Source organism: Argopecten irradians, chromosome 5 (genome assembly GCF_041381155.1).
Source record: "Argopecten irradians isolate NY chromosome 5, Ai_NY, whole genome shotgun sequence".
Lineage (NCBI taxonomy): Eukaryota > Metazoa > Mollusca > Bivalvia > Pectinida > Pectinidae > Argopecten > Argopecten irradians.
The window spans coordinates 20,938,565-20,964,143 of record NC_091138.1 but is presented as its reverse complement, the minus strand read 5'-3'; the positions used below and the strand labels follow the sequence as shown (position 1 = coordinate 20,964,143).

At 38.6% G+C, this 25,579-nt stretch overlaps 1 protein-coding gene across 1 annotated transcript; it reads left to right on the top strand.

Moving 5' to 3' along the window:
• Nucleotides 1-60: 60 nt before the first annotated feature.
• LOC138323184 (COP9 signalosome complex subunit 4-like) lies at nt 61-25,038 on the top strand. Its single transcript, XM_069267594.1, has 11 exons — nt 61-156; nt 5,490-5,569; nt 9,689-9,840; nt 11,386-11,489; nt 12,290-12,443; nt 17,333-17,483; nt 17,786-17,870; nt 18,261-18,346; nt 19,140-19,255; nt 23,085-23,169; nt 24,488-25,038. Exons 1-11 carry the CDS (start codon nt 74-76, stop codon nt 24,619-24,621), a joined length of 1,230 nt encoding a protein of 409 aa, XP_069123695.1. The 5' UTR covers nt 61-73; the 3' UTR covers nt 24,622-25,038.
• Nucleotides 25,039-25,579: the final 541 nt, after the last annotated feature.

Below are 25,579 nucleotides of genomic sequence, written 5' to 3'. Positions count from 1 at the left end.
TTCCATAAATTATTTTAGAAAATAAAATAATTTCGACCAATTACATTGCCGAATCGTCTTTACTGCATACAAAATGGCGACTTCCATTCGTCAACAACTTTCACAGCTTGCAAGTCTTTCGCATTCAGGGGGATCACACAAAGAAGTCACCGAAAAGTACTGTTGTACTTTTATTTAAAAATTGATTTTTCCATAACAGTTCCTTATTTTAAGATTAACATGTTTATAAGCACACAAAATGCTTGCACCAGTCGGCTATTCTGGAATTTGCAAGTTAAAAATGCCATTGCAATTTGTCAGAATGTGGTATTGTAATTGTTACACTCCACTATTGCTTATTTTCCATTTGTTGGTATCAAATTATTGTTTTCGACTTGATATAAGTATTGGACGCATTCCACTTGTTTCGAGTTATTTCCATTTGCCAAATGCTAACGGTCATTAGCCATTTGTTAATTAATTTTCTAAACTAAATAAAAGTCCTGGAAATGCAGGACAGATGAACCTGCAGTGTCTAGACCGGGTCTCGCACCAGAGACCTCCAAACACCTAGCTGGATTCTCTTACTGATGAAGTTACCTTGTCGCTGATGATTGATCCAGCCTAGAACAAATAATCATACCTTAGGCCTGCATCAAGTATGTACATGTAGATGAGAAGGATAAGTCACTCGGGGGTTTCGGATGAATAGGTCGCGAGTGCTTTTGTGTTTGTGCACTGATCGTGACGTTAGGTGACAACTCATTTTCCTTTGATATCCACTGGCGCAACCTTTGATGTAGGTTGCAGGTGCTAGGGTTACCGTCTTACTTTCTGAAGCGGGCAGTCATTTCATTCAAATTTGTTTAATGATAAGAGCGCAGGTCTCTGCGCGGCCAAAGGCCGCGTAGAGCGAAGCTCTACTAACCATAACACGTGTGTGTGCATATAGATTCCAATACATTCCAGTACCCCTTGGACTTTGAAATTGTGTCCCCCGGGAAAAGTCTCGCGCCTCCATGTAGGCAGCCATCTTTTAATTCTCGTTATCAGCACGACGAGATTTGAAATTGATGTACTAGACTAAATGTGTTATCAGTACATGTATACGCTTTAAAATTACTGTAAGTAGTCTAAATTTACACATATACAAGAACAACGCAATAAATGTACTGGTCCAATATATACCATGTATGTTTTCAAGCGCACAGTACCGTCAGCAGTGACGTCACAAAACCTGACGCCAAAGATGACGGCACAGATTTGCGCATATTTTTGATAGCATGGCATGTTGCCAAGTTTTCTCTGCATCTGATAAAAACAAGATTGAAGTATATTGAACTATTTCATTTGGATTATTTTTAATTCTTTCTAACTATTGATAGTATGTGCATGTCAGTGAAATATTTTATTGTTAATCTTGTAGAAAAATATAGACAATATAAAGTTATGATATTATGATCTTTTACATGTAGCTGCGCTCTTCTGAGGCTTTGCCTTAAATTCATATTATTTAATACAACATGACTAGCATCTGTATTATTGCTATCTTGTATACTATTAATGTGTAGGACTTGCCCTCCTTGAACTCTTGAACTATTTCATTCATAAATTTCCATTCATAAATTCACTATTCATTGAATAATATTCCTTTGGACCAATCAGCAGTCATGGGAAGACTGCCTTCTGATTGGTAGAATACACAGTGTGTATATAGAATACACAGAGTGTTATATAAAACACAGCGCCATCTAGGTCACCTGTACCTTATACCTGTACTCCCTGACTGTTGTCTGTGTGTATACACATGTTCACAATCTATGCGACACTTCACAACGCTATCTTCATTTCCACGCCACAATGTTACACATTAAAAGTACAACGTATGAATTATCACAGAAATCCGTTTCTATAAAATGGGATTGAGCTTCACGAAGATTAAAAGTAGATAAATGAGTGGACTGTCTTCTGTAGAAAAGCAACACTTTTTTGTTTTCATCCCCGCACACAACAGTCTGTCCGCCATTTTGACGTCTTGGTCAAAGCCCAACGTTACAATGACGTGGTGTAATGGTGGCGTCGCTATACATTCACGTTCAATTTTACGCCACCTCAATCGCAAAGAGTTCCCATGAATCCAGTATTCTGTCACGTGATGTACTAATCTCTGTTAATGATTACTTACTATATAAGGCTTATAGACCTGAGAGTTATAAAGTAAACTAATCAGTGTTTTTTCTGTATACATTAAAATAATGTTCTTAAATGATTGTTAAAAACAGATCTGAGGTAAAGGCAATATAGGCTGCCCTCATGTGTGCATGTTTTTATCAAAATAAGTAACAAGAGTACCGGATAGGATAAAACTCATTTTAATGAAGACTTTTGTTTTCTTTATAATTTTAAAATGTAGGAACTTTAATTAAGAAAAATATCAACAAAACATATATGTATTTTCTGTGATCAGTTAAATTTTCTTGAAATAATTGATATCAAAGTCTTTATAATATGGTTTATATATTTTGATTTTGGAAATTCATTACTTTGAATACTTTGATTTAAGGATTAGACACTGTGAAATGTATTAAGCATTACATTGGTGTTTCATTTGACACGATAAGACAAATATCTGTTGAGAAAAATTGTTTTTATGAGCTCACCTGAGCTTTTGTCATGGCTCGTTGTCCGTCTGTCAACTTTTCACAAAAATCCCTACTAGTCATAAACGGCAATCTTGTGTAAACAGTGACCCTGGCCCCCAACGACACAGATTTAGTTACAGATCATATAATCATGGACCCACCAGAGTGCCCTAAGACCAATTCTAGACCTCTAAAACGTCTAAAAATGGCCTTAGGGCACTTTGGTGGGTCCATGATTATATAATATGTAACTAATTCTCAGATCCCTGTTCCCAACAATAGGGGAAATATAGCAAATTCTTTAAAATCCTTTTTCTTCTGTAGGAATGAAGGGATTTAGTTCTTATTGGGTCTGAAGCTTTCTTGGGTGAAGGGGCACCAATCTTGTATAAACAGTGGGTCTGATCCCCCGGGGCCTGAGGGGCGGGGCTCAATAGGGGAAATATAGCAAGTTCTTTAAAATCCTTCTTCTTCTGTAGCAATGAAGGCATTTTGTTCTAATTTGGTCTGAAGCTTCTGTTGGTAAAGGGGAACCAATTTTGTATAACTGGTGCGTCTGCCCCCCCCCCCCCCCTCCCCCCCTAGGGGCCTGAAGGGCAGGGCCTAATAGGGAAAATATAGCAAATTCTTTTAAAACCTTCTTCTGTAGGGATTTACCGATAGTTCTTACTTGGTCTGAATCTTCCTTGGGTGAAGTGGATCCAGTTTTGTATAAACAGTGGAGCTGTTCCCCCAGGGGACAGAGGGTTGGGACCCTATATGGGAAATGTAGCAAATTTTTAAAAATCTGTCTGTATAAATAAATACATTTAATATATGTAGTTTAAGTTCAATTCTAAAGCCTTCAAGTTGAAAGCTTGTGTTCTTAGCCTGAAACAGGTGAGCAATATAATCATACAGGACCAATGGGCCTCTGATTCATAGGTGCTTGTGGTGTATAGTAGTGTAAAGAGACAGTGACAAATCCTTCTCACTTTTAAATCTTTGCCAGCATCCACTCCTTTCCAATAATGTTGTAAGCCCCAATTCTCTATTTGCATATAACAGAGTTATCTGCCCTTGTGGGTAGGTATTGATTCTAACATCATGTGTTTGTGGGCGTAGTGTCATAATTTCTAGATAAAACGACACAATAATGATGTCACAGTGGAAACCTACCAACAAGGGAGGCAACTCTGTAATATGCAAAGACGGAATAGCCCCAATGTTATCCACATCAGGAACTTTCAGGATGATGAGAAATATTAAAATATTTTTCATTGAATATCCGTATGTAAATGTATTATACTGACAACTATGTGATCAATATTCAATTAACAAATCTGCCAATTATAATGTTTTCTTAATCATAAGTATCTAAGAATCCAAAGCAAATATTTCTTAAAATAGGATTGATATAAATTGCTTTAACTGACAGAAATAAATTGTATGAAAGGCCCACTACTTTTCAGAAACAATAATAAAAGTTTCTTAAATATGTTATAGTAAAGATTTATTTCGCTGTTTTGCCATTTGGCACAGAGATGGCCAACTAACGCATGGTAATAAGAATGACGAAAGAAAACATGGGTTTATTAGTTTAAAGTCCTATTACAGTAACAGCCAGGTCATGTAAGGATGTGCCAGGTTTGTTGATGGAGGAAAGCTGGAGTACCCACAGTAAAACCACCAGCCAGCGATCAGTACCCGGCAACCACCCCACATAAGATTCAAACTTTAATTGCAACTATTTTATATCATACACCACTCAGACTATTCATGCTTGGGTATCTTGTGCATTTTATATCATACACCACTCAGACTATTCATGCTTGGGTATCTTGTGCATTTTATATCATACACCACTCAGACTATTCATGCTTGGGTATCTTGTGCATTTTATATCATACACCACTCAGACTATTCATGCTTGGGTATCTTGTGCATTTACTTTGAATCAGTTAAGGTCATTTTGCAAGGATTTTCATCAGTTACCTACTGTTTTACCGCAGTGGTTCGACCAGCACAACAACACATCAATAACATTTGTTGCCAGTTGATGCTTTTGTGCAAAAAAACCGACCAAAAAACATATAATTTACAACCTATAGCTAGCTGTCAAGATACATAGTGAAAATTGACATTAGTGCTATAAATGCTTAATACACAATTGTTATACGCAAGTTTATAGAAGTTTTCCGGATATCTTATCATCTTTGTAAAATGTGTTTGAAAGGGATAATTAAATCATCCGTCCATCATGGCAAAGTGACTTTTCCGGCTTTGCAAAATGTATTTGGCTATTGTGCTCGTAATGCCTTTTAATTTTGGGAACCTCCAGATTTTGACCATTTTCTGTTACCATGGTTAATACTATACTCTAAACCACTTTCTTTCGGGTCTACTAAATTTGACAATTTCCATTTCAAAACAAGTTCACAAAGATAAACATCTGCAGATTTAAAAATTGAATGCCAATTCCTATCAATAGAGATGATGTAGATAATATTTTGTGTAGATAAACTTTCACGAATTGATTTGGATCGGGGAAAATCACGTAACTAAATCACACGCAAAAGAAAGTTGGTTTACAGTATATCATAATATTGTCTCGTGATGGGATAATGATGGGATAGTCATGGAACCATCAACAATAATTTGAGGCAATATAGTGCTCTCACAACCAGCTGGTCAGAAAAGATAAATAATGTTGTATTCCATCGTATGTAAGAAGCTTCTGCTCTGTCAAAAGTATTAAAATGGCTGGTGACTGTATGTAGTTTGCATCCTTATTGAAGTTGTATCTATCTAAATGTATCTATGTATTCTATTGTTAGCATTATGACACTTTCTCTTCTATATAACCTTGTCTTCCTAATTATTTTACAGGTATCGAGGGATATTGGAGACCATATTGAAAACTGGTGGCAGTGAATTAGTTGTATGTCTTCAAGCTTTTGTGGAAGCATGTAAGTGTTTTTGGACCACTGAGTTTGGAATAACGTGTCTCTTTTATGGATTATACATAATATGTGTAATTGGAATTACAAGTAATCTGACAAATCAGCTTGATAAATCATATATCATCCCCAGGGTTTCCCAAATCACTGTTTATATTACCTAACCCTATGATACAGGGAACAAACAACAAATCAGTAAATAAACTCTAAGCATTTTATTTATGAATATTTACTTATGCTCTCTACTTGAGCTGCACAAATAATAAAATGTCAAACTATTTAAAGATGCTCCACCGCCGACAGAGCATAAATGATAAGTCATCAATTGAACAATATTTGGTGTTTAATCATGTACATATATATGTATGATTAACACAAAAAATAATATAAAATCATTAGTTTTGCTTTTGGTGTATGCGCAGTCAGAATTTCATTCCGTATAGATCATAGTGCCACCAAATTTTTAGGTCATCTGACCGAAGGTCAGGATGCCGTCCGCCGTGCGCCGTGCGCCGTGCGTCGTGCGTAAGACTATTTATACAAAAGCCTACTCCTCCTTAACCCTTGAGCGGATTACATCCATATTTGGTGTGAAACATCATTGGGGAAGGACAATCATATTTTATATAAATGAGCCTGGTCCGAACCCTAGGGGCTGAGGGATGGGGCCCCAAAAAAGGGCAAATTTTCTTAATTTTAGCTTTAAAATCCTACTCCTCCTTCATCCTTGAATGGATTTCATCTATATTTGGTGTAAAACATCGTTGGGGAAGGACAATCATATTTTATATAAATGAGCCTGGTCCGACCCCTAGGGGCAGAGGGGCGGGGCTCCAAAAGAGGAAATTTTCTTAATTTAAGCTTTAAAATCCTACTCCTCCTTCATCCTTGAATGGATTTCATCCATATTTGGTGTGAAACATCATTTGGGAAGGACAATCATATTTTATATAATTGAGCCTGGTACGACCCCTTGGGGCTGAGGGGTGGGGCCCCAAAAGGGCAAATTTTCTTAATTTTAGCTTTAAAATCCTACTCCTCCTTCATCCTTGAATGGATTTCATCTATATTTGGTGTAAAACATCGTTGGGGAAGGACAATCATATTTTATATAAATGAGCCTGGTCCGACCCCTAGGGGCTGAGGGGCGGGGCCCCAAAAGGGCAAATTTTCTTAATTTAAGCTTTAAAATCCTACTCCTCTTTCATCCTTGGATGGATTTCATCCATATTTGGTGTGAAACATCATTGGGGAAGGACAATCATATTTTATATAAATGAGCCTGGTCCGACCCCTAGGGGCTGAGGGATGGGGCCCCAAAAGGGCAAATTTTCTTAATTTAAGCTTTAAAATCCTACTCCTCTTTCATCCTTGGATGGATTTCATCCATATTTGGTGTGAAACATCATTGGGGAAGGACATTCATATTTTATATAAATGAGCCTGGTCCGACCCCTAGGGGCTGAGGGATGGGGCCCAAAAAAGGGCAAATTTTCTTAATTTTAGCTTTAAAATCCTACTCCTCCTTCATCCTTGAATGGATTTCATCTATATTTGGTGTTAAACATCGTTGGGGAAGGACAATCATATTTTATATAAATGAGCCTGGTCCAACCCCTAGGGGGCAGAGGGGCGGGGCTCTAAAAGAGGAAATTTTCTTAATTTTAGCTTTAAAATCCTACTCCTCCTTCATCCTTGAATGGATTTCATCTATATTTGGTGTAAAACATCGTTGGGGAAGGACAATCATATTTTATATAAATGAGCCTGGTCCAACCCCTAGGGGCAGAGGGGCAGGGCTCCAAAAGAGGAAATTTTCTTAATTTAAGCTTTAAAATCCTACTCCTCCTTCATCCTTGAATGGATTTCATCCATATTTGGTGTGAAACATCATTTGGGAAGGACAATCATATTTTATATAAATGAGCCTGGTACGACCCCTTGGGGCTGAGGGGTGGGGCCCCAAAAGGGCAAATTTTCTTAATTTTAGCTTTAAAATCCTACTCCTCCTTCATCCTTGAATGGATTTCATCTATATTTGGTGTAAAACATCGTTGGGGAAGGACAATCATATTTTTATATAGATAAGCCTGGTCCGACCCATAGGGGCTGAGGGATGGGGCCCAAAAAAGGGCAAATTTTCTTAATTTTAGCTTTAAAATCCTACTCCTCCTTCATCCTTGAATGGATTTCATCTATATTTGGTGTAAAATATCATTGGGGAAGGACAATCATATTTTATATAAATGAGCCTGGTCCGAACCCTAGGGGCTGAGGGGTGGGGCCCCGAAAGGGCAAATTTTCTTAATTTTAGCTTTAAAATCCTACTTCTCCTTCATCCTTGGATGGATTTCATCCATATTTGGTGTGAAACATTGTTGGGGAAGGACAATCGTATTTTATATAAAATGAGCCTGGTGACCCCTAGGGGCAGAGGAGCGGGACTCCAAAAGAGGAAATTTTCTTAATTTAAGCTTTAAAATCCTACTCCTCCTTCATCCTTGAATGGATTTCATCCATATTTGGTGTGAAACATCATTGGGGAAGGACAATCATATTTTATGTAAATGAGCCTGGTCCGACCCCTAGGGGCAGAGGGGCGAGGCTCTAAAAGGGGAAATTTTCTTAATTTAAGCTTTAAAATCCTACTCCTCCTTCATCCTTGAATGGATTTCATCCATATGTGGTGTGAAACATCATTGGGGAAGGACAATCATATTTTATATAAATGAAATAGATCCGACCACTATGGGCAGAGGGGCGGGGCTCCAAAAGGTCAAATTTTCTTAATTTAAGCTAGATCCTACTCCTCCTTCATCCTTTGATGGATTTCATTCATATTTGGTGTGAAACATCATTGGGGAAGGACAATCATGTTTTATATAAATGAGCCTGGTCCGACCCCTAGGGGCAGAGGGACGGGGCCTAAAAAGGGGAAATTTTCTTAATTTAAGCTTTAAAATCCTACTAGTCCTTCATCCTTGGATGGATTTCATCCATATTTGGTGTGAAACATCATTGGGAAGGACAATCGTATTTTATATATATGAGTCTGGTCCGACCCCTAGGGGCTGAGGTGTGGGGCCCCAAAAGGGCAAATTTTCTTAATGTTAGCTGGCCCACTTCCTGTTTTCAGATTTCGGTCTCCAATCTCAATGAAAATTGGTCTATAGGGGTTTAAATTAATGCCGAACAACATGCAAACATTTTCATTAAGACTTTGTTCCAAGATGGCCGCTGCCCACTTTCTGTTTTTAGGGTCTCCAATCTCAATGAAAATTGGTCTATTAGGGGTTTAAATTAATGCAAACATGCAAACATTTTCATTAAGACTTTGGTTTTCCAAGATGGCCGCTGGCCCACTTCCTGTTTTCAGGTTTCAGTCTCCGATCTCAAGGAAAATTGGTCTATAGGGTTTTTTAATTGATTCTGAAGGGGAACTTTAGGTGAGGACAATCATATTTTATAAAGGACCGAGCTAAGACCCATGGGGATAGTATGGCGGATGTCCCAAAATGGAAGCTTTGCTGAAATTTGGCTTTAAAATACGTAAATGGGTTACAACCATATATGGATGAAGGGCTACCAAGTTTGTTCAACGAATGACATTTACCTATTTCAGAAACTTACATATTCAACTAAGGAGTTCCTTGTATTGTTTATATTAATCGTTAACCAATACTTTATACTGTGACTTTGTTGTTTTGTGCAATGAGTCAGATGACCGTTAAGGCCCATGGGCCTCTTGTTTGGGGATGCAATTAATTATTTTTTAATATTTTAATCTTGAAGTAAAATTAGAAACTCAAACTTTTCAATGGTGGTAATGGTGGTAATGGTGTACAGTTAGCAACTTTTGTAACTGAAGAAAAATACTTAATCGTCTGCTTCTGTTTTTGACAGAGAAAAAATACCATTTGTCAGTGGTGGAGCATCTTTAAAGGTTATCTAACTAGTATCAAGCAAACAACTTACACTAGAGTGTTAATTAACTCAATTGTTTCACTTAACTACATATGTATAGTAAAACATACCTTTAAAAAAGTCATTAGCAGATTATTTTAATCAGTTTGTAAATGCAGTGTATTACTACAATGCACTTATTCAGTGTAAATTTTAACTTTTCAGTGGTCAATGAGAATGTCAGTCTGGTTATATCGCGACAGTTGCTGTCCGATTTCTGTAGTCATCTGTCCAAGCTGAGTGACCCTCTGGCGAAACAGGTGGCCCACTTCACACTAGATAAGGTCTACACAAGAGTTATCTCATTTGAAGAACAGGTGGGTGCCTAATTTTGGAGAAGTAACATGCTCTCTTAATGTTCAAGACATACATGATAGAAGAGTTAACTTCAAAATAATCTTGATTAATAGTAATCAGATTTACATCAGTGATCAATTATAGATGAATTTAAAATTTTAATATACAGTAGCTGTATATATTAACTAAAATAGGATTCAATGAAGGAACTAAACACCTTAATTGATAATAACCCAACACAGTACTGCATAGCGCTTTGAATTAGCACGGTCAATATTTCAGGGTTTTCTATAAACATCATATTCGCAGTTCACCATTTCTTGTAATACTTTGAACTATTGGGTATGTCATTGAATTTCTGAATTTTTGGTATGTCATTGAATTTCTAAATATTTCATTGGATTTTAGAATTTGTATATTTCAGTGGAAACGTAAATATAGTGAAAATAAACCATCCTCACAATGTACCTCTATACAGTTTGACATTGTCTTTATCCATAAACTTGTATGAAATTATTTATCACATATTTACAAAATTTCATAATCCATTTATTAATGGAATATTGCTGAATATTAGAACAAAAGTTATATTTTAAGATCATTTGAAAAAAACGGATATTACTTTGTTTTTAGGTCAGGATGACCTATTGTCATCGTGTTTCGTCCGTCGTCGTGCGTCGTGCGTAAAACTATTTATACAAAAGCCTACTCCTCCTTAACCCTTGAGTGAATTACATCCATATTTGGTGTGAAATATCATTTGGGAAAGACAATCATATTTTAAATAAATGAGCCTGGTCCGACCCCTAGGGGCTGAGGGGTGGGGCCCCAAATGGGGAAATTTCCTTAATTTTAGCTTTAAAATCCTACTCCTCCTTCATCCTTGGATGGATTTCATCCATATTTGGTGTGAAACATCATTTGTGAAGGGTAATCATTTTTATATAAATGAGTCTGATCCGACCCCTAGGGGCTGAGCGATGGGGCCCCAAATGGGCAAATTTTCTTTAATTTTAGCTGGCCCACTTCTGTTTTCAGGTTTCGGTCTCTGATCTCAATGAAAATAGGTCTATAGGAGTTTTAATTGATGCCAAACAACATGCAAATATTTTCGAAAAGATTTTGGTTTTCCAAGATGGCTGCTGGCCCACTTCCTGTTTTAAGGTTTCAGTCTCCAATCTCAATGAAAATTGGCCTATAGGGGTTTTAATTGATTCAGAAGGGGTAACTTTAGGTGAGGACAATCATATTTTATAAAGGACTGAGGTAAGACCCATGGGGATAGTATGGCGGGGGTCCAAAATGGGAGCTTTGCTGAAATTTGGCTTTAAAAATCTGACTCCTCCTTATATTAATCCTGAATGAGTTACAACCATATATGGATGAAGGGCTACCAAGATTGTTCAACAAATGACATTTACCTATTTCAGAAACTTACATATTTAACTGAGGAGTTCCATGTATTGATTATATTAATTGTTAACCAATACTTTATACTGTGACTTTGTTGTTTTGTGCCATTAGTCAGATAACCGTTAAGGCCCATGGGCCTCTTGTTCTTTCAGGTGGCAGCCATACGACAACACCTGGCAGACATCTATGAGAGAGAATTATCCTGGCGAGAGGCAGCCCAGGTGTTGGTGGGCATTCCCCTGGAGACAGGACAAAAGTAAGCATAATCAACCCTTCTCATAGTGAACCTCAATCTAATTAAAGTTAGATCTTCTCTGTCGCTCTCCGTAGGATGTCTGCTCGTAGAAGAGCGAACAGTCTATGGGGAGCAACATAGAAGATCTAATTTTAATTAGATTGTACTAAATCTATAACTAGAAACTAGAAAGTTATTTTACATTGATTGCAAAACAAAATTATGCAACTTATACAAATCACTTTCAAATGGCCCTGTTGTAAGTGTTGGAGGGAACCAGTGTGAGGAAATCAGAGAAAAACCCAAATAATCAGGCAGGTTCCCTCATCGTGATCATTTTACATCTATGTGCAAAATCAAACCCCAAATGCCTGAGTTACAATTTGTCATTGTCCATTTGGCATTCATCCTCATTCGTAATTGCCAACTGAAAGCATTTCAATACTTATACATTATTGTATTTACATTTGATAACAGGTTTTAAAGATCTCAAAAGGTTTTCAACCTAGTTTGAAAAAGCATATCATAATTGTCATGGACAGAACAGTCATTTCAAAAGCCATCTCTTATGATAGCTAGCACAATAATTCGCAATCACTGAGCAAAGCCTACGGCCAGGTTGCAGTGAAAAGTAAATATGTTGTATTATGTATTTGAAGGAGACATTAATCATGACCAGACAATGAGTTGTTATATTGGAAATACATCATTACATAGAAATATGTTGTGGGAGGAGACCTCATTTGTTTGATAGTTTTATACCTTAAACACCAAACACCACATCATGTTGTGATAACTTTAGGTTTATTTTCCAATTTCAGACAATATGCCACAGACTACAAGCTAGAGACATACCTCAAGATAGCCAGGCTGTATTTAGAAGATGAGGATCCTGTTCAGGCAGAGGCTTACATTAATAGAGCCTCATTATTACAGGCAGATACACGTAATGAGGAGTTACAGATACACTACAAGGTAAGTATTACAGGCAGATGCCCGTAACGAGGAGTTACAGATACACTACAAGGTAAGTATTACAGGCAGATACCTGTAACGAGGAGTTACAGATACACTACAAGGTAAGTATTACAGGCAGATACCTGTAACTAGGAGTTACAGATACACTACAAGGTAAGTATTACAGGCAGATACCTGTAACGAGGAGTTACAGATACACTACAAGGTAAGTATTACAGGCAGATACACGTAATGAGGAGTTACAGATACACTACAAGGTAAGTATTACAGGCAGATACCCGTAACGAGGAGTTACAGATACACTACAAGGTAAGTATTACAGGCAGATACCTGTAACGAGGAGTTACAGATACACTTCAAGGTAAGTATTACAGGCAGATACCCGTAACGAGGAGTTACAGATACACTACAAGGTAAGTATTACAGGCAGATACCTGTAACTAGGAGTTACAGATACACTGCAATGAAAGTATTACAGGCAGATACCTGTAACGAGGAGTTACAGATACACTACAAGGTAAGTATTACAGGCAGATACTGTTACTGGGAGTTACAGATACACTACAATGAAAGTATTACGGGCAGATACCTGTAACGAGGAGTTACAGATACACTGCAATGAAAGTATTACAGGCAGATACCTGTAACTAGGAGTTACAGATACACTGCAATGAAAGTATTACAGGCAGATACCCGTAACGAGGAGTTACAGATACACTACAAGGTAAGTATTACAGGCAGATACCTGTAATGAGGAGTTACAGATACACTTCAAGGTTAGTATTACAGGCAGATACCCGTAACGAGGAGATACAGATACACTACATTGCAAGTATTACATGCAGATACCTGTAACAAGGAGTTACAGATACACTTCAAGGTTAGTATTACAGGCAGATACCTGTTAACGAGGAGTTACAGATACACTACAAGGTTAAGTATTACTTTCAGATATCCATAAGTAGGTTCACTTTCTGACTTATTAAGAATTGTAAATACAATGTAGAAATTTTGAATTGTTCATATTTGAAATGAAAATCTGTTTATTAAGGGGAAATTATGGGCGTATAAGTGGTAATAACATTTGTTGCTGAGGGTTAGTCTGTTTTAATATGAGATAGTCCTGGCTGTTAATAGGATGTTAATTAATCAAGCAAACATCTTCCAAATGTTCCCCTTGACACCGCCTCACTTTTGGCTTTCTGTTTAGCTCTCGCCTCTGGGAGGAAGGCTTTGGGTTCTGTCCCCTGGCTGAGACATACCATAGTCTATAAAAATAGTAGTTTCTGCTCCTGCTTAGCGCTCAGCTTAAAGGGAGTGGGACGACTGGTTCGCCCATTGTCAGTATAATGTGACCGGGTGGGGTGTGTTGTTTGGTGTCTTCGGGGGCATGCTTCTGTGATATAGCACTATAAAAAGGGCAAAAGTTCCACTATACAAGAAGACACAACACGAATATACCACAGTCTTCCAAAACATGCACCTCACACACATATACGCATCACATCGCATACATGGGAGGCCCTCCTTACATGACCCTGGATGTTAATAGGACATTAATTAATCAACCAAACAAATTTCAATTACTTAACGACATGAATCAATGTTTAATCATCAAACAGTTGTGAAATATTATTTCATCCAGTTCATTGACAGAAGTTAATGCCCGTGTTAGAGCAGGCATCAAGCGAAATTACAGTTAGAATATTAAACCCCTAAGCAGTCTTTGTTTTTAGCTCATCCTGGCTCCAAAGGCCGGTGAGCTAATGTCATGGTGCAAACAGTCATAGATTCTGCATGGATTGTAACCAAATTTGTCAACAACACATCCTTGGGGGGGGAGGGAAACAGAACTTGTATAAATTTTGGCTCTGACCCCCCGGGGCAGGAGGGGCGGGGGCCCAATATTTCCTTTAAATCGCTAACTTTGTCATAGAGCTCTGAATAGGAATGTAACAAATTTTGGCCACCAACATCCTATGTGGGAAGGGGAACAGAAACTTGTATAAATTTTGGCTCTGGTCCCCCGGGGGTAGGAGGGGCGGGCCCAATAGGGGTAATTAGAGGTAAATCCTTTAAAATCGCTACTAGTCCATAGAGTTCTTACATAAATTGCTAACCAAATATCGGCCACAAACATCCTTTGGGGAAGGGGAACTCTTAGGAGGGGCGGGGCCCAATAGGGGAAATAAGGTAAATCCTTTAAATCGCTACTAGTCATAGAGATCTACATAAATTGTAACCAAATTCGGCCACAAACATCCTTGGGGGAAGGGAACAGAACTTGTATAAATTTTGGCTCTGATCCCCCCGGGGCAGGAGGGGCGGGGCCCAATAGGGGAAATAGAGGTAAATCCTTTAAATCGCTACTAGTCATAGAGTTCTGAATGGAATGTAACTAAATTTGGCCACAAACATCCTTGGGGAAGGGGAACAGAACTTGTATAAATTTTGGCTCTGACCCCCCGGGGGCAGGAGGGGCGGGGCCCAATAGGGGAAATAGAGGTAAATCCTTTAAATCGCTTCTTGTCATAGAGCTCTGAATGGAATGTAACCAAATTTGGCCACAAACATCCTTTGGGGAAGGGGAACAGAACTTGTATAAATTTTGGCTCTGGTCCCCCGGGGGCAGGAGGGGCGGGGCCCAATAGGGGAAATAGAGGTAAATCCTTTAAATCGCTACTTGTAATAGAGTTCTACATGGAATTGTAACCAAATTTGGCCACAAACATCCTTGGGGGAAGTGGAACAGAACTTGTGTAAATTTTGACTCTGGTCCCCAGGGGGCAGGAGGGGCGGGGCCCAATAGGGGAAATAGAGGTAAATCCTTTAAATCGCTACTAGTCATAGAGTTCTGAATGGAATGTAACCAAATTTGGCCACAAACATCCTTGGGGGAAGGGGAACAGAACTTGTATAAATTTTGGCTCTGGTCCCCCCGGTGGGCAGGAGGGGCGGGGCCCAATAGGGGTAATAGAGGTAAATCCTTTAAATCGCTACTAGTCATAGAGTTCTGAATGGAATGTAACCAAATATTGGCCACAAACATCCTTGGGGGAGGGGGAACAGACCTTGTATAAATTTTGGCTCTGACCCCCCGGGGGCAGGAGGGGCGGGGCCCAATAGGGGTAAATAGAGGTAAATCCTTTAAATCTCTACTTGTCCAAGAGCTCTACATGAATTGTAACCAAATTTGGCCACAAACATCCTTAGGGGAAGGGGAACAGAACTTGTATAAATTTTGGCTCTGATCCCCCAGGGGCAGGAGGGGCGGGGCCCAATAGGGGAAATAGAGGTAAATCCTTTAAATCACTACTTGTCATAGAGTTCTGAATGGAATGTAACCAAATTTGGCCACAAACATCCTTTGGGGAAGGGGAACAGAACTTGTATAAATTTTGGCTCTGGTCCCCCGGGGCAGGAGGGGGGGGGGCCCAATAGGGGTAATTAGAGGTAAATCCTTTAAATCGCTACTTGTCATAGAGTTCTGAATGGAATGTAACCAAATTTGGCCACAAACATCCTTTGGGGGAAGGGGAACAGAACTTGTATAAATTTTGGCTCTGGTCCCCCCGGGGGCAGGAGGGGCGGGGCCCAATAGGGGAAATAGAGGTAAATCCTTTAAATCGCTACTTGTAATAGAGTTCTACATGGAATTGTAACCAAATTCTGCCACAAACAATCCTTGGGGGAAGGGGAACAGAACTTGTGTAAATTTTGACTCTGGTCCCCAGGGGGCAGGAGGGGCGGGGCCCAATAGGGGAAATAGACGGTAAATCCTTTAAATCGCTACTAGTCATAGAGTTCTGAATGGAATGTAACCAAATTTGGCCACAAACATCCTTGGGGGAAGGGGAACAGAACTTGTATAAATTTTGGCTCTGGTCCCCACCGGGGGCAGGAGGGGCGGGGCCCAATAGGGGAAATAGAGGTAAATCCTTTAAATCACTACTTGTCATAGAGTTCTGAATGGAATGTAACCAAATATGGCCACAAACAACCTTGGGGGAAGGGGAACAGAACTTGTATAAATTTTGGCTCTGACCCCCCGGGGGCAGGAGGGGCAGGGCCCAATAGGGGTAATAGAGGTAAATCCTTTAAATCTCTACTTGTCCAAGAGCTCTTCATGAATTGTAACCAAATTTGGCCACAAACATCCTTGGGGGGAAGGGGAACAGAACTTGTATAAATTTTGGCTCTGATCCCCCAGGGGGCAGGAGGGGCGGGGCCCAATAGGGGAAATAGAGGTAAATCCTTTAAATCGCTACTTGTCATAGAGTTCTGAATGGAATGTAACCAAATTTGGCCACAATCAATCCTTTGGGGAAGGGGAACAGAACTTTTATAAATTTTGGCCCTGGTCTCCCGGGGGCAGGGAGGGGGGGGGGGGGGGTAATAGGGGTAATAGAGGTAAATCCTTTAAATCACTACTAGTCATAGAGTTCTGAATGGAAAGTAACCAAATTTGGCCACAGACTATCCTTTGGGGAAGGGGAACAGAACTTGTATAAATTTTGGCTCTGACCCCCCGGGGGCAAAATAGGGGAAATAGAGGTAAATCCTTTAAATTGCTACTAGTCAAGTTCTGCATGGATGGGCCACAAACATCCTTGGGGGAAGGGGAACAGAATTAATTTTGACTCTGGCCCCCTGGGGGCGGGAAGGGTGGGGCCCCAATAGGGGATTTAGAGGTTAATATTAAAATTCCTTCAGAAAAGAAACAATGAACCTGTATTCAGAACATTACTTGGCATTACAAACCAGGTGAGATGGCCCTTTGATGGGCATGAAATACATGGCCTAAAAACCAACAATGTTGTCCCAGATGTTGAAAATGATTTAAAGTACTTCTGTAAATATAAAAGTTTTAAAATTTGTACTTACAGGCCTGTTATGCCCGTGTGCTTGATTACCGCCGAAAGTTTATTGAAGCTGCCCAGAGATATAATGAGTTATCATTTCGTACACTGATAGCTGAGGAAGAGAGACTCACCTCACTGAAAAATGCCCTCATCTGTACCATTCTTGCTTCAGCAGGTAAATTTAAGATTCTTTCTTTTCTGGTGGTATAAATTTTCTGTTAAATTTTAAAGTTTATATGAATTAAAGGATTTATACTTATGATAGATCTTCACCAAGAACATCCAATGTTAACTTTAAGCACATTTATTAACTAAAGCATATATGAAGTTGTTATCTGATTAAAAATTAGTTGTGTCTCAATCTACTGATCATTTAAGCCTATGATACAGCAAGCAAGCAAATTTGGATATTTTCTGCTTTATATGTATATAATTTATGTTGGACATTAGCTGATAAATATTTTCTGCCTTTCACAGGACAACAAAGATCAAGAATGTTAGCTACACTATTTAAAGATGAACGATGTCAACAGTTACCAGCCTACCATATTCTAGAAAAAATGTGAGTCAGTAGTGAGCTACCTTAACAATAAGATCAGCTGTTCAAATTGTCTTTACATTTGAGTTAGTGGTCAGTCACTCTCCAGTCATTAATGATGTTTTTGTGCTCTTTCTTTGAAAATATTAAAATTATCTCTACCCAATTGCATCTACCGTATCTACAAGTACTGTGCATTTTAACCCGTTGCATCGGGATAGAAACAGGAAATATACAATACTTCAATATCATCTCAGAAATTTCTAAATACATGTATTTATATTTATTATATGACACCGTTATATTTCATACATATTTAGTAATCATTAGGCTGACCACAGATACAGATGTGAGAGTAAAAAGATTTATAAACACCATTTCAGCTATTAATTTAAAAGTAATTTGAAATTCCAGGTACTTGGACAGAATAATCCGCAGTAGTGACTTACAAGAATTTGCATCCTATTTACAATCCCATCAGAAAGCTGTTACTTCAGATGGTACGTGTAAATTCAGATTTAATCACTTACAGCCAACCTGATTGACCAGTGTCATCTTGAATTCAGCTGTGGACATGATGCATTTGAAACTGATATGAAAGCATGTCAAATAGGTGACCATCTTGGATTTTGATAATTGAAGTTTGTCAAGACTATTTCCTTTAGAGTATAATAACTGTATTGAAGGGACCTTACGATCTCTACACTCCTGGACTATCTCATAGTAAAATTGAAGGCAGCTCAGAGGAAAAAATCTGAACCAATCACAGGCCTGCAAAAATTTCTTTTGAAGACTACAGAGAGAGCGACTCCCAACTTCAAAGCCACATAGTCAACCACAGTGTACAATTATACGGCTCTTTTGATGTACATCAAAGGACTAAATTACCTGCTCTGTTCTGTTGCCTCCAGTTTTACTACGATATAGTCCAAGCGTATAGAGATTGTTAGTGATCAGAACCCCTGGAGCATCGAGGATGGGTTCCTAGTTGTGATATCAATTTTCAATTCTGACAATTTAAGTTGATTATTATTCATACCGTTTCATCTTGTTATTCAAGATTTAGAGAAAGAAGGAGAAAGGCAAACTGGGATTTATTGTTTGTTTATAGATGTTCTAATATCGTGTTCTTAGGTTCCATCTAACACTACCAAACACTTTCTGGATTCAAACATCTAAAACATAGATACAAATGAATTACGTATTGTTAAAAGGTGGAATAAAATTGACCCGAGTTTGGCCTGTGTTGTTTGGCCCAGATTTCAACCCCATTTATTGTTTTCTCTTTTGAAGGATCAACAATTTTAGACAGAGCGGTCATTGAACATAACCTATTGTCAGCGAGTAAGCTGTACAATAATATATCATTTGATGAACTCGGATCTTTGTTGGAAATTCCATCAACCAAGGTATTTGGAGGCATTTAAAAGGGGAAGAAAACAAAAAAAAAAAGATGCTTTGCTTTATTGTTATTGTCAATAAGTTGGAAACATACTTTCAATTACTTTCCGAACAATTTTTTGTTGGGTAATGCATTTCACATTTTGAAATTATATCTTTGTCTGAATACTATTTTCAGTTTTGAATATGTCTTTCCTAATTCAGTAATAAGAATCTTTCCTTCTCAGTTATATGCGCCGTGCGGTGATTTAGACTGAAAACTATGCATTGAAAACATTCTAATTCAGTTCATAAGATCTTGGAAAAAACACATGATTACACATTTTGAACTTCTTCTCAGTTCATTCCGTTGTGGCGATCTTGGCTGAAACTTGCCATGATAATGATCATGACATGGTACGACAAAAGTGCTGTTACTTTTTCGTGGTCAGATCCGAAATCCTAGTTGGCCGCTCACAGCCGCCATCTTGAAAAACACATTTATTTGAACTTCTTCTCAAGTTTACTACCGGGGTGCGACTTGGCTTGCGAAACTTGGCGCAAAACAATCCTGACGTCGGTCCCGACAAAGTGTTGTTATTTTTCGGGTCGATCCGAAATCCAAGATAGCGCCACAGCCGCCATCTTGAAAAACACATTTATGAACTTCTTCTTAAGTCTCTACCAGTGCGATCTTGGCCGAAATCTTGCATGAAATGATCCTGACATGGTCCCCATAATAAAGTGTTGGTATTTTTCGGATCCGAAATCCAAGATGGCCGCCACAGCCGCCATCTTGAAAAACAACATTTTTATACTTCTTCTCAAGTTCCTACGAGTGCGATTTGGCTGAAACTTGCATGAAATGATCCTGACATGGTCCCGACAAAGTGCTGTTATTTTTCGGGGTCCAATCCAATATCCAAGATGGCCAGCCACAGCCGCCATCTTGAAAACACATTTTTAACTTCTTCTCAAGTTCTAACGAGTGTGATTTGGCTGAAAACTTGCATGAAATGATCCTGACATGGGTCCCGACAAAGTGCTGTTATTTTTTCGGGTCGATCCGAAATCCAAGATGGCCGCCACAGCCGCCATCATTGAAAACACATTTTGAACTTCTTCTCAAGTTCTACCGGTGCGATTTGGCTTATACTTGCATGAAGTGATCCTGACATGGTCCCGACAAAGTGTTGTTATTTTTTGGGTCGATCTGAAATCCAAGATGGCCGCACAGCCGCCATCTTGAAAACAACATTTTGAACTTCTTCTCAAGTTCTACTGGTGCGATTTGGCTGAAACTTGCATGAAATGATCCTGACATAGTCCCGACAAAGTGTTGTTATTTTTTTCGGGCTCGATCTGAAATCCAAGATGGCCGCCATTCTTGAAAAACACATTTTTCTCTAATCTTCTTCTCAAGTTCTACCGGTGCGATTTGGCTGAAACTTGCATGAAATGATCCTGACATGGTCCCGACAAAGTGTTGTGATTTTCTTTTGGGTCGATATCGAAATCCAAGATGGCCGCACCACAGCCCCCCCACAGCCAGCCCATCTTGAAAACACATTTTGTTTGTTGAACTTCTTCTCAAGTGTCTATTCCAGTGCGATTTGGCCCCGACCAGATGATACTTGCATGTCACATGATCCTGACATGGTCCCGTACAAAGTGTTGTTATTTTTTACAAATCGATCTGAAATCCCAAGATGGCCGCCACAGCCGCATCTTGAAAACACATTTTTGAACTTCTTCTCAAGTTCTGCCGGGTTGCGATTTGGCCCTGAAACTAGCATTGAAATGATCCTGAATGGTCCCCTAAAGTGTTGTATTTTTCAAAATCGATCGATATCAAGATGGACGCCTTCTTGAAACTTACACATTTTAACATTCTTATCAAAGTTTTACCGGTGCGAATTGGCTGAAATTGATGAAATGATTGACATGGGTCCGACAAAGGGTTGTGATTACTTTTGGGTCGATCCAAAATCAGATGGCGCTCAGCGCCCGCCCCCCCCCGAATCTTGAAAACAATTTTGCACTTTTCTCATTCTGCTGTGTGATTGTGAAACTTTAGGCCTGAGAGATGATTGAATGTGAATCGACAAAGATAGTACATATCTCTTGTTGATCCCAAATTGGAAGAAGGCTAGATGACCATAATTAATTTAATTCTACATGTTAAGGCCCTTGGGCCTCTTGTTTGAAATAAAATTTGTTGAAGGAAATGGAAAATGATCCTGACATGGTCCTGACAAAGTGACACCATATGAAATAAATTTTACTATTGCCAAGGTAGTCAGATGACCGTTAAGGCCCTTTGGGCCTCTTGTTAGGTCATCTGACCCGAAGGGTCAGGATGACCTATTGTCATCATGCACCGTCCGTCGTCGTGCGCCGTGCGCCGTGCGCCGTCCGCCGTGCGTAAACTTTTCATTCAAACAACTTCTTCTCAATAACCGGAAGGCCCAGGGTACTCATATTTGGCCTGTAGGTTGCTGGGATGGAGGGCTACAAAGTTTGTTCAAATGAATGACCTTGACCTTCATTCAAGGTCACAGGGGTCAAAAAGGCCAAAATCTTTAAACGACTTCTTCTCAAGAACCAGAATGCCCAGGGTACTGATATTTGGCCTGTAGGATGCTGGGATGAAGGGCTACCAAGTTTGTTCAAATAAATGACCTTGACCTTCATTCAAGGTCACAGGGGTCAAATAGGCTAAAATTCTTTAAACAACTTCTTGTGAATAACTAAGAGGCCTAGAGACCTGATATTTGGCCTGTAGCATGCTGGGATGAAGGGCTACAAAGTTTGTTCGAATAAATGACCTTGACCTTCATTCAAGGTCACAGGGGTCAAATAGGCTAAAATACTTTAAACAACTTCTTGTGAATAACTAAGAGGCCTAGAGACCTGATATTAGGCCTGTGGCATGCTGGGATGAAGGGCTACCAAGTTTGTTCAAATAAATGACCTTGACCTTCATTCAAGGTCACAGGGGTCAAATAGGCTAAAATTCTTTAAACAACTTCTTGTGAATAACTAAGAGGCCTAGAGACCTGATATTAGGCCTGTGGCATGCTGGGATGAAGGGCTACCAAGTTTGTTTTAAAAAAATGACCTTGACCTACATTCAAGGTCACAGGGGTCAAATAGGCTAAAATCTTTAAAGGACTTCTTCTCAAGAACCAGAAGGCTCAGGGTACTGATATTAGACCTGTGACATGCTTGGATGAAGGGCTACCAAGTTTGTTCAAATGAATGACCTTAACCTTCATTCAAGGTCAAAGGGATCAAAAAGGCTAAAATCTTTAAACGACTTCTTTTCAAGAACCAGAAGGCTCAGGGTACTGATATTGGACCTGTGACATGCTTGGATTAAGGGCCACCAAGTTTGTTCAAATGAATGACCTTAACCTTCATTCAAGGTCACAGGGGTCAAAAAGGCTTAAATCTTTAAACGACTTCTTCTCAAGAACCAGAAGGCCCAAGGTAGTGGTATGTGGCCTGTAGGATGCTGGGATGAAGGGTTACCAAGTTTGTTCAAATGAATGACCTTGACCTTCATTCAAGGTCACAGGGGTCAAAAAGGCTAAAATCTTTAAACGACTTCATCTCAAGAACCAGAAGGCTCCGGGTACTGATATTGGACCTGGTACATGCTGGGCCTCTTGTTATGAAAATCCTTTTGCAAAATTGATAGAATGAATTAATGTAATCAAAGATTTGTAGCTTTTTTACATGTTTAGTTTTGGTTTAATTGTATTTTAATTGTCATGGAGTAGTAAAATAGAAGAATAAACCCCCTTTTAATTTGAGTTTATTTTGGTTGTTAAATGTGGTTTTATACCATTACAGGCAGAAAAGATAGCTTCCCAGATGATTACTGAAGAAAGAATGAATGGATGTATAGATCAAATTGACTCTATAGTACATTTTGAAGGTAAAAAACTGTGCATGATACCACTTTGGTTCAGTAAAATATTAATCTAGAGCAAATAATCTCCCATTGTATGATGTACCTTCAACAAAAAACATGATGTATTGAAATTTGGTATACATGTATATGCATGTGGTATCAGGTTACCTTTTTAGATTTTTAGGGAAAGAGGTATACAGGTATCGGGTTACCTATCTAGTTTTTGGGGAAGGGGTTATTCAGGAATCAGGTTAGTTTTCTAGATTTTGGGGGAAAGGGGTATACAGATATCGGGTTACCTATTTAGTTTTTGGTGGAAGGGGGTATACAGGTATCAGGTTACCTATCTAGTTTTTGGGGAAGGGGGTATACAGATATCAGGTTACCTATTTAGTTTTTGAGGAAGAGGGTATACAGGTATCAGGTTACCTATTTAGTTTTTGGGGAAGAGGGTATACAGGTATCAGGTTACCTATTTAGTTTTTGGGGAAGGGGGTATACAGGTATCAGGTTACCTATCTAGTTTTTGGGGAAGAGGGTATACAGGTATCAGGTTAGCTATCTAGTTTTTGGGAGAAAGGGGTATACAGGTATCAGGTTACCTATCTAGTTTTTGGGGGAAAGGGATATACAGGTATCAGTTTACCTATCTAATTTTTGGGGAAGGGGGTATACAGGTATCGGGTTACCTATCTAGTTTTTGGGGAAGGGGGTATACAGGTGTCAGGTTAGCTATCTAGTTTTTGGGAGAAAGGGGTATACAGGTATCGGGTTACCTACCTAGTTTTTGGGGGAAAGGGATATACAGGTATCAGGTTACCTATCTAGGTTTTGGGGAAGGGGGTATACAGGTATCAGGTTACCTATCTAGGTTTTGGGGAAGGGGGTATACAGGTATCAGGTTAGCTATCTAGTTTTTGGGGAAGAGGATATACAGGTATACAGGTATACTGCAACACTTAGGTCTCACCATGTTTTCGGCTGAGTCGGCGTCCAGGATAAGGTTTCCGTGCATTAACTTTAATATTATCATCCGATTTCAACTAAATCAGGTGTATTGCTTTAAATCAATGTGATCTCGAATGAGTTCGATAATGGTCAATATCTGTCAATATTTACAAGAGTTACGGGACTATACAAATTTGGTATATTTCTTTATATTAATGAGATCTCTAGAGTGATTGGTTTGATACTGGTCAAAATCCATCAATACTTGCAAGAGTTATGGGACTTGATAACTTCACCCAATTATTAACATTATTTTCAACTGTAGATGTGAATATGGACCATTTGGGTCAAATATATAAAATAATAATACCGTAACATGTTGTTTTTATTTCAGACCGAGAAGCGTTACCAACTTGGGACAAACAAATTCAGAGTCTATGTTTCCAAGTCAACCAAATCATTGAGAAAATTGACCAAACCGCACCTGACTGGATGGTCAAATTCATGGAGTCACAAATGGCCCAGTAACAATGGCAACACCTCACTGGACAATACAGACTGTGTTTCACTGGAAATATATACTGTATCTGTGAATTATGACCAGATTTACTAGGTTTGTAGAGTGATGGATGGTAGGGGAAAGACCTATAAAGATACGACTACACTTAGTTCACTGTGTATTGATCTCTGAAATGCTAATGAAAGATGTGATGGAAGTGACAGTTCAATAGTGCTATTTATAAAGACTTTGAATTAAGGTTCAATGTGCATGTTGCTATTTTTCAAGGGATACTTGGACCAAGTTGTAAAGAATGTTATGGAGCTTCAAGAGAGACCAGAATTATGTGTTTTACACTTGATTACAGAATTTATATGACTGTGAAAAAGTAGTTCTTGGCACATTTTCATATGTATCTCCTGCATTAAAAGCTTTAATGTTGAAAATTGTTGGACTTTCTCAATTTCCTTGTAATACAGGTATTATAAAGGAAATATTGACGAAAGTTATCTTTGTCAATGAGTGATTCCACAGACCATTCTGTGTCCATATCAAATGTGTTTGATTCATTAAGCATGTAAATCTGATCTACTTAAAAGGCTAAATGTCTGTTTCATTACGTATACATTGTTGGACAATCAAACTTAGCAAATTAGGATCAAATAGAAATTTTAATACTACATGTATCAAGAAATTTAATTTGAACATATTCGTCATTGGTCCTATTTCAAAGCAATACCAATAATGAAAATAGTTATTTAAGGACAACTATCTATGAATATTTGAAATACCCATTATTAGGTATTTAATGATAAGCAGAAGCTAAAATATTTTGAAATGATCTTTCATATGATTTATGTAGTCTATTGTTGTAAAAACGTATTTATGAACAATGGTGTAGTATAACTTTGATGCTTAATTTTTTTTCGTATTCTGTAAACATGTGTAAGTTACAATGTTTATCACATTGATCATTCTGGTTTCTCT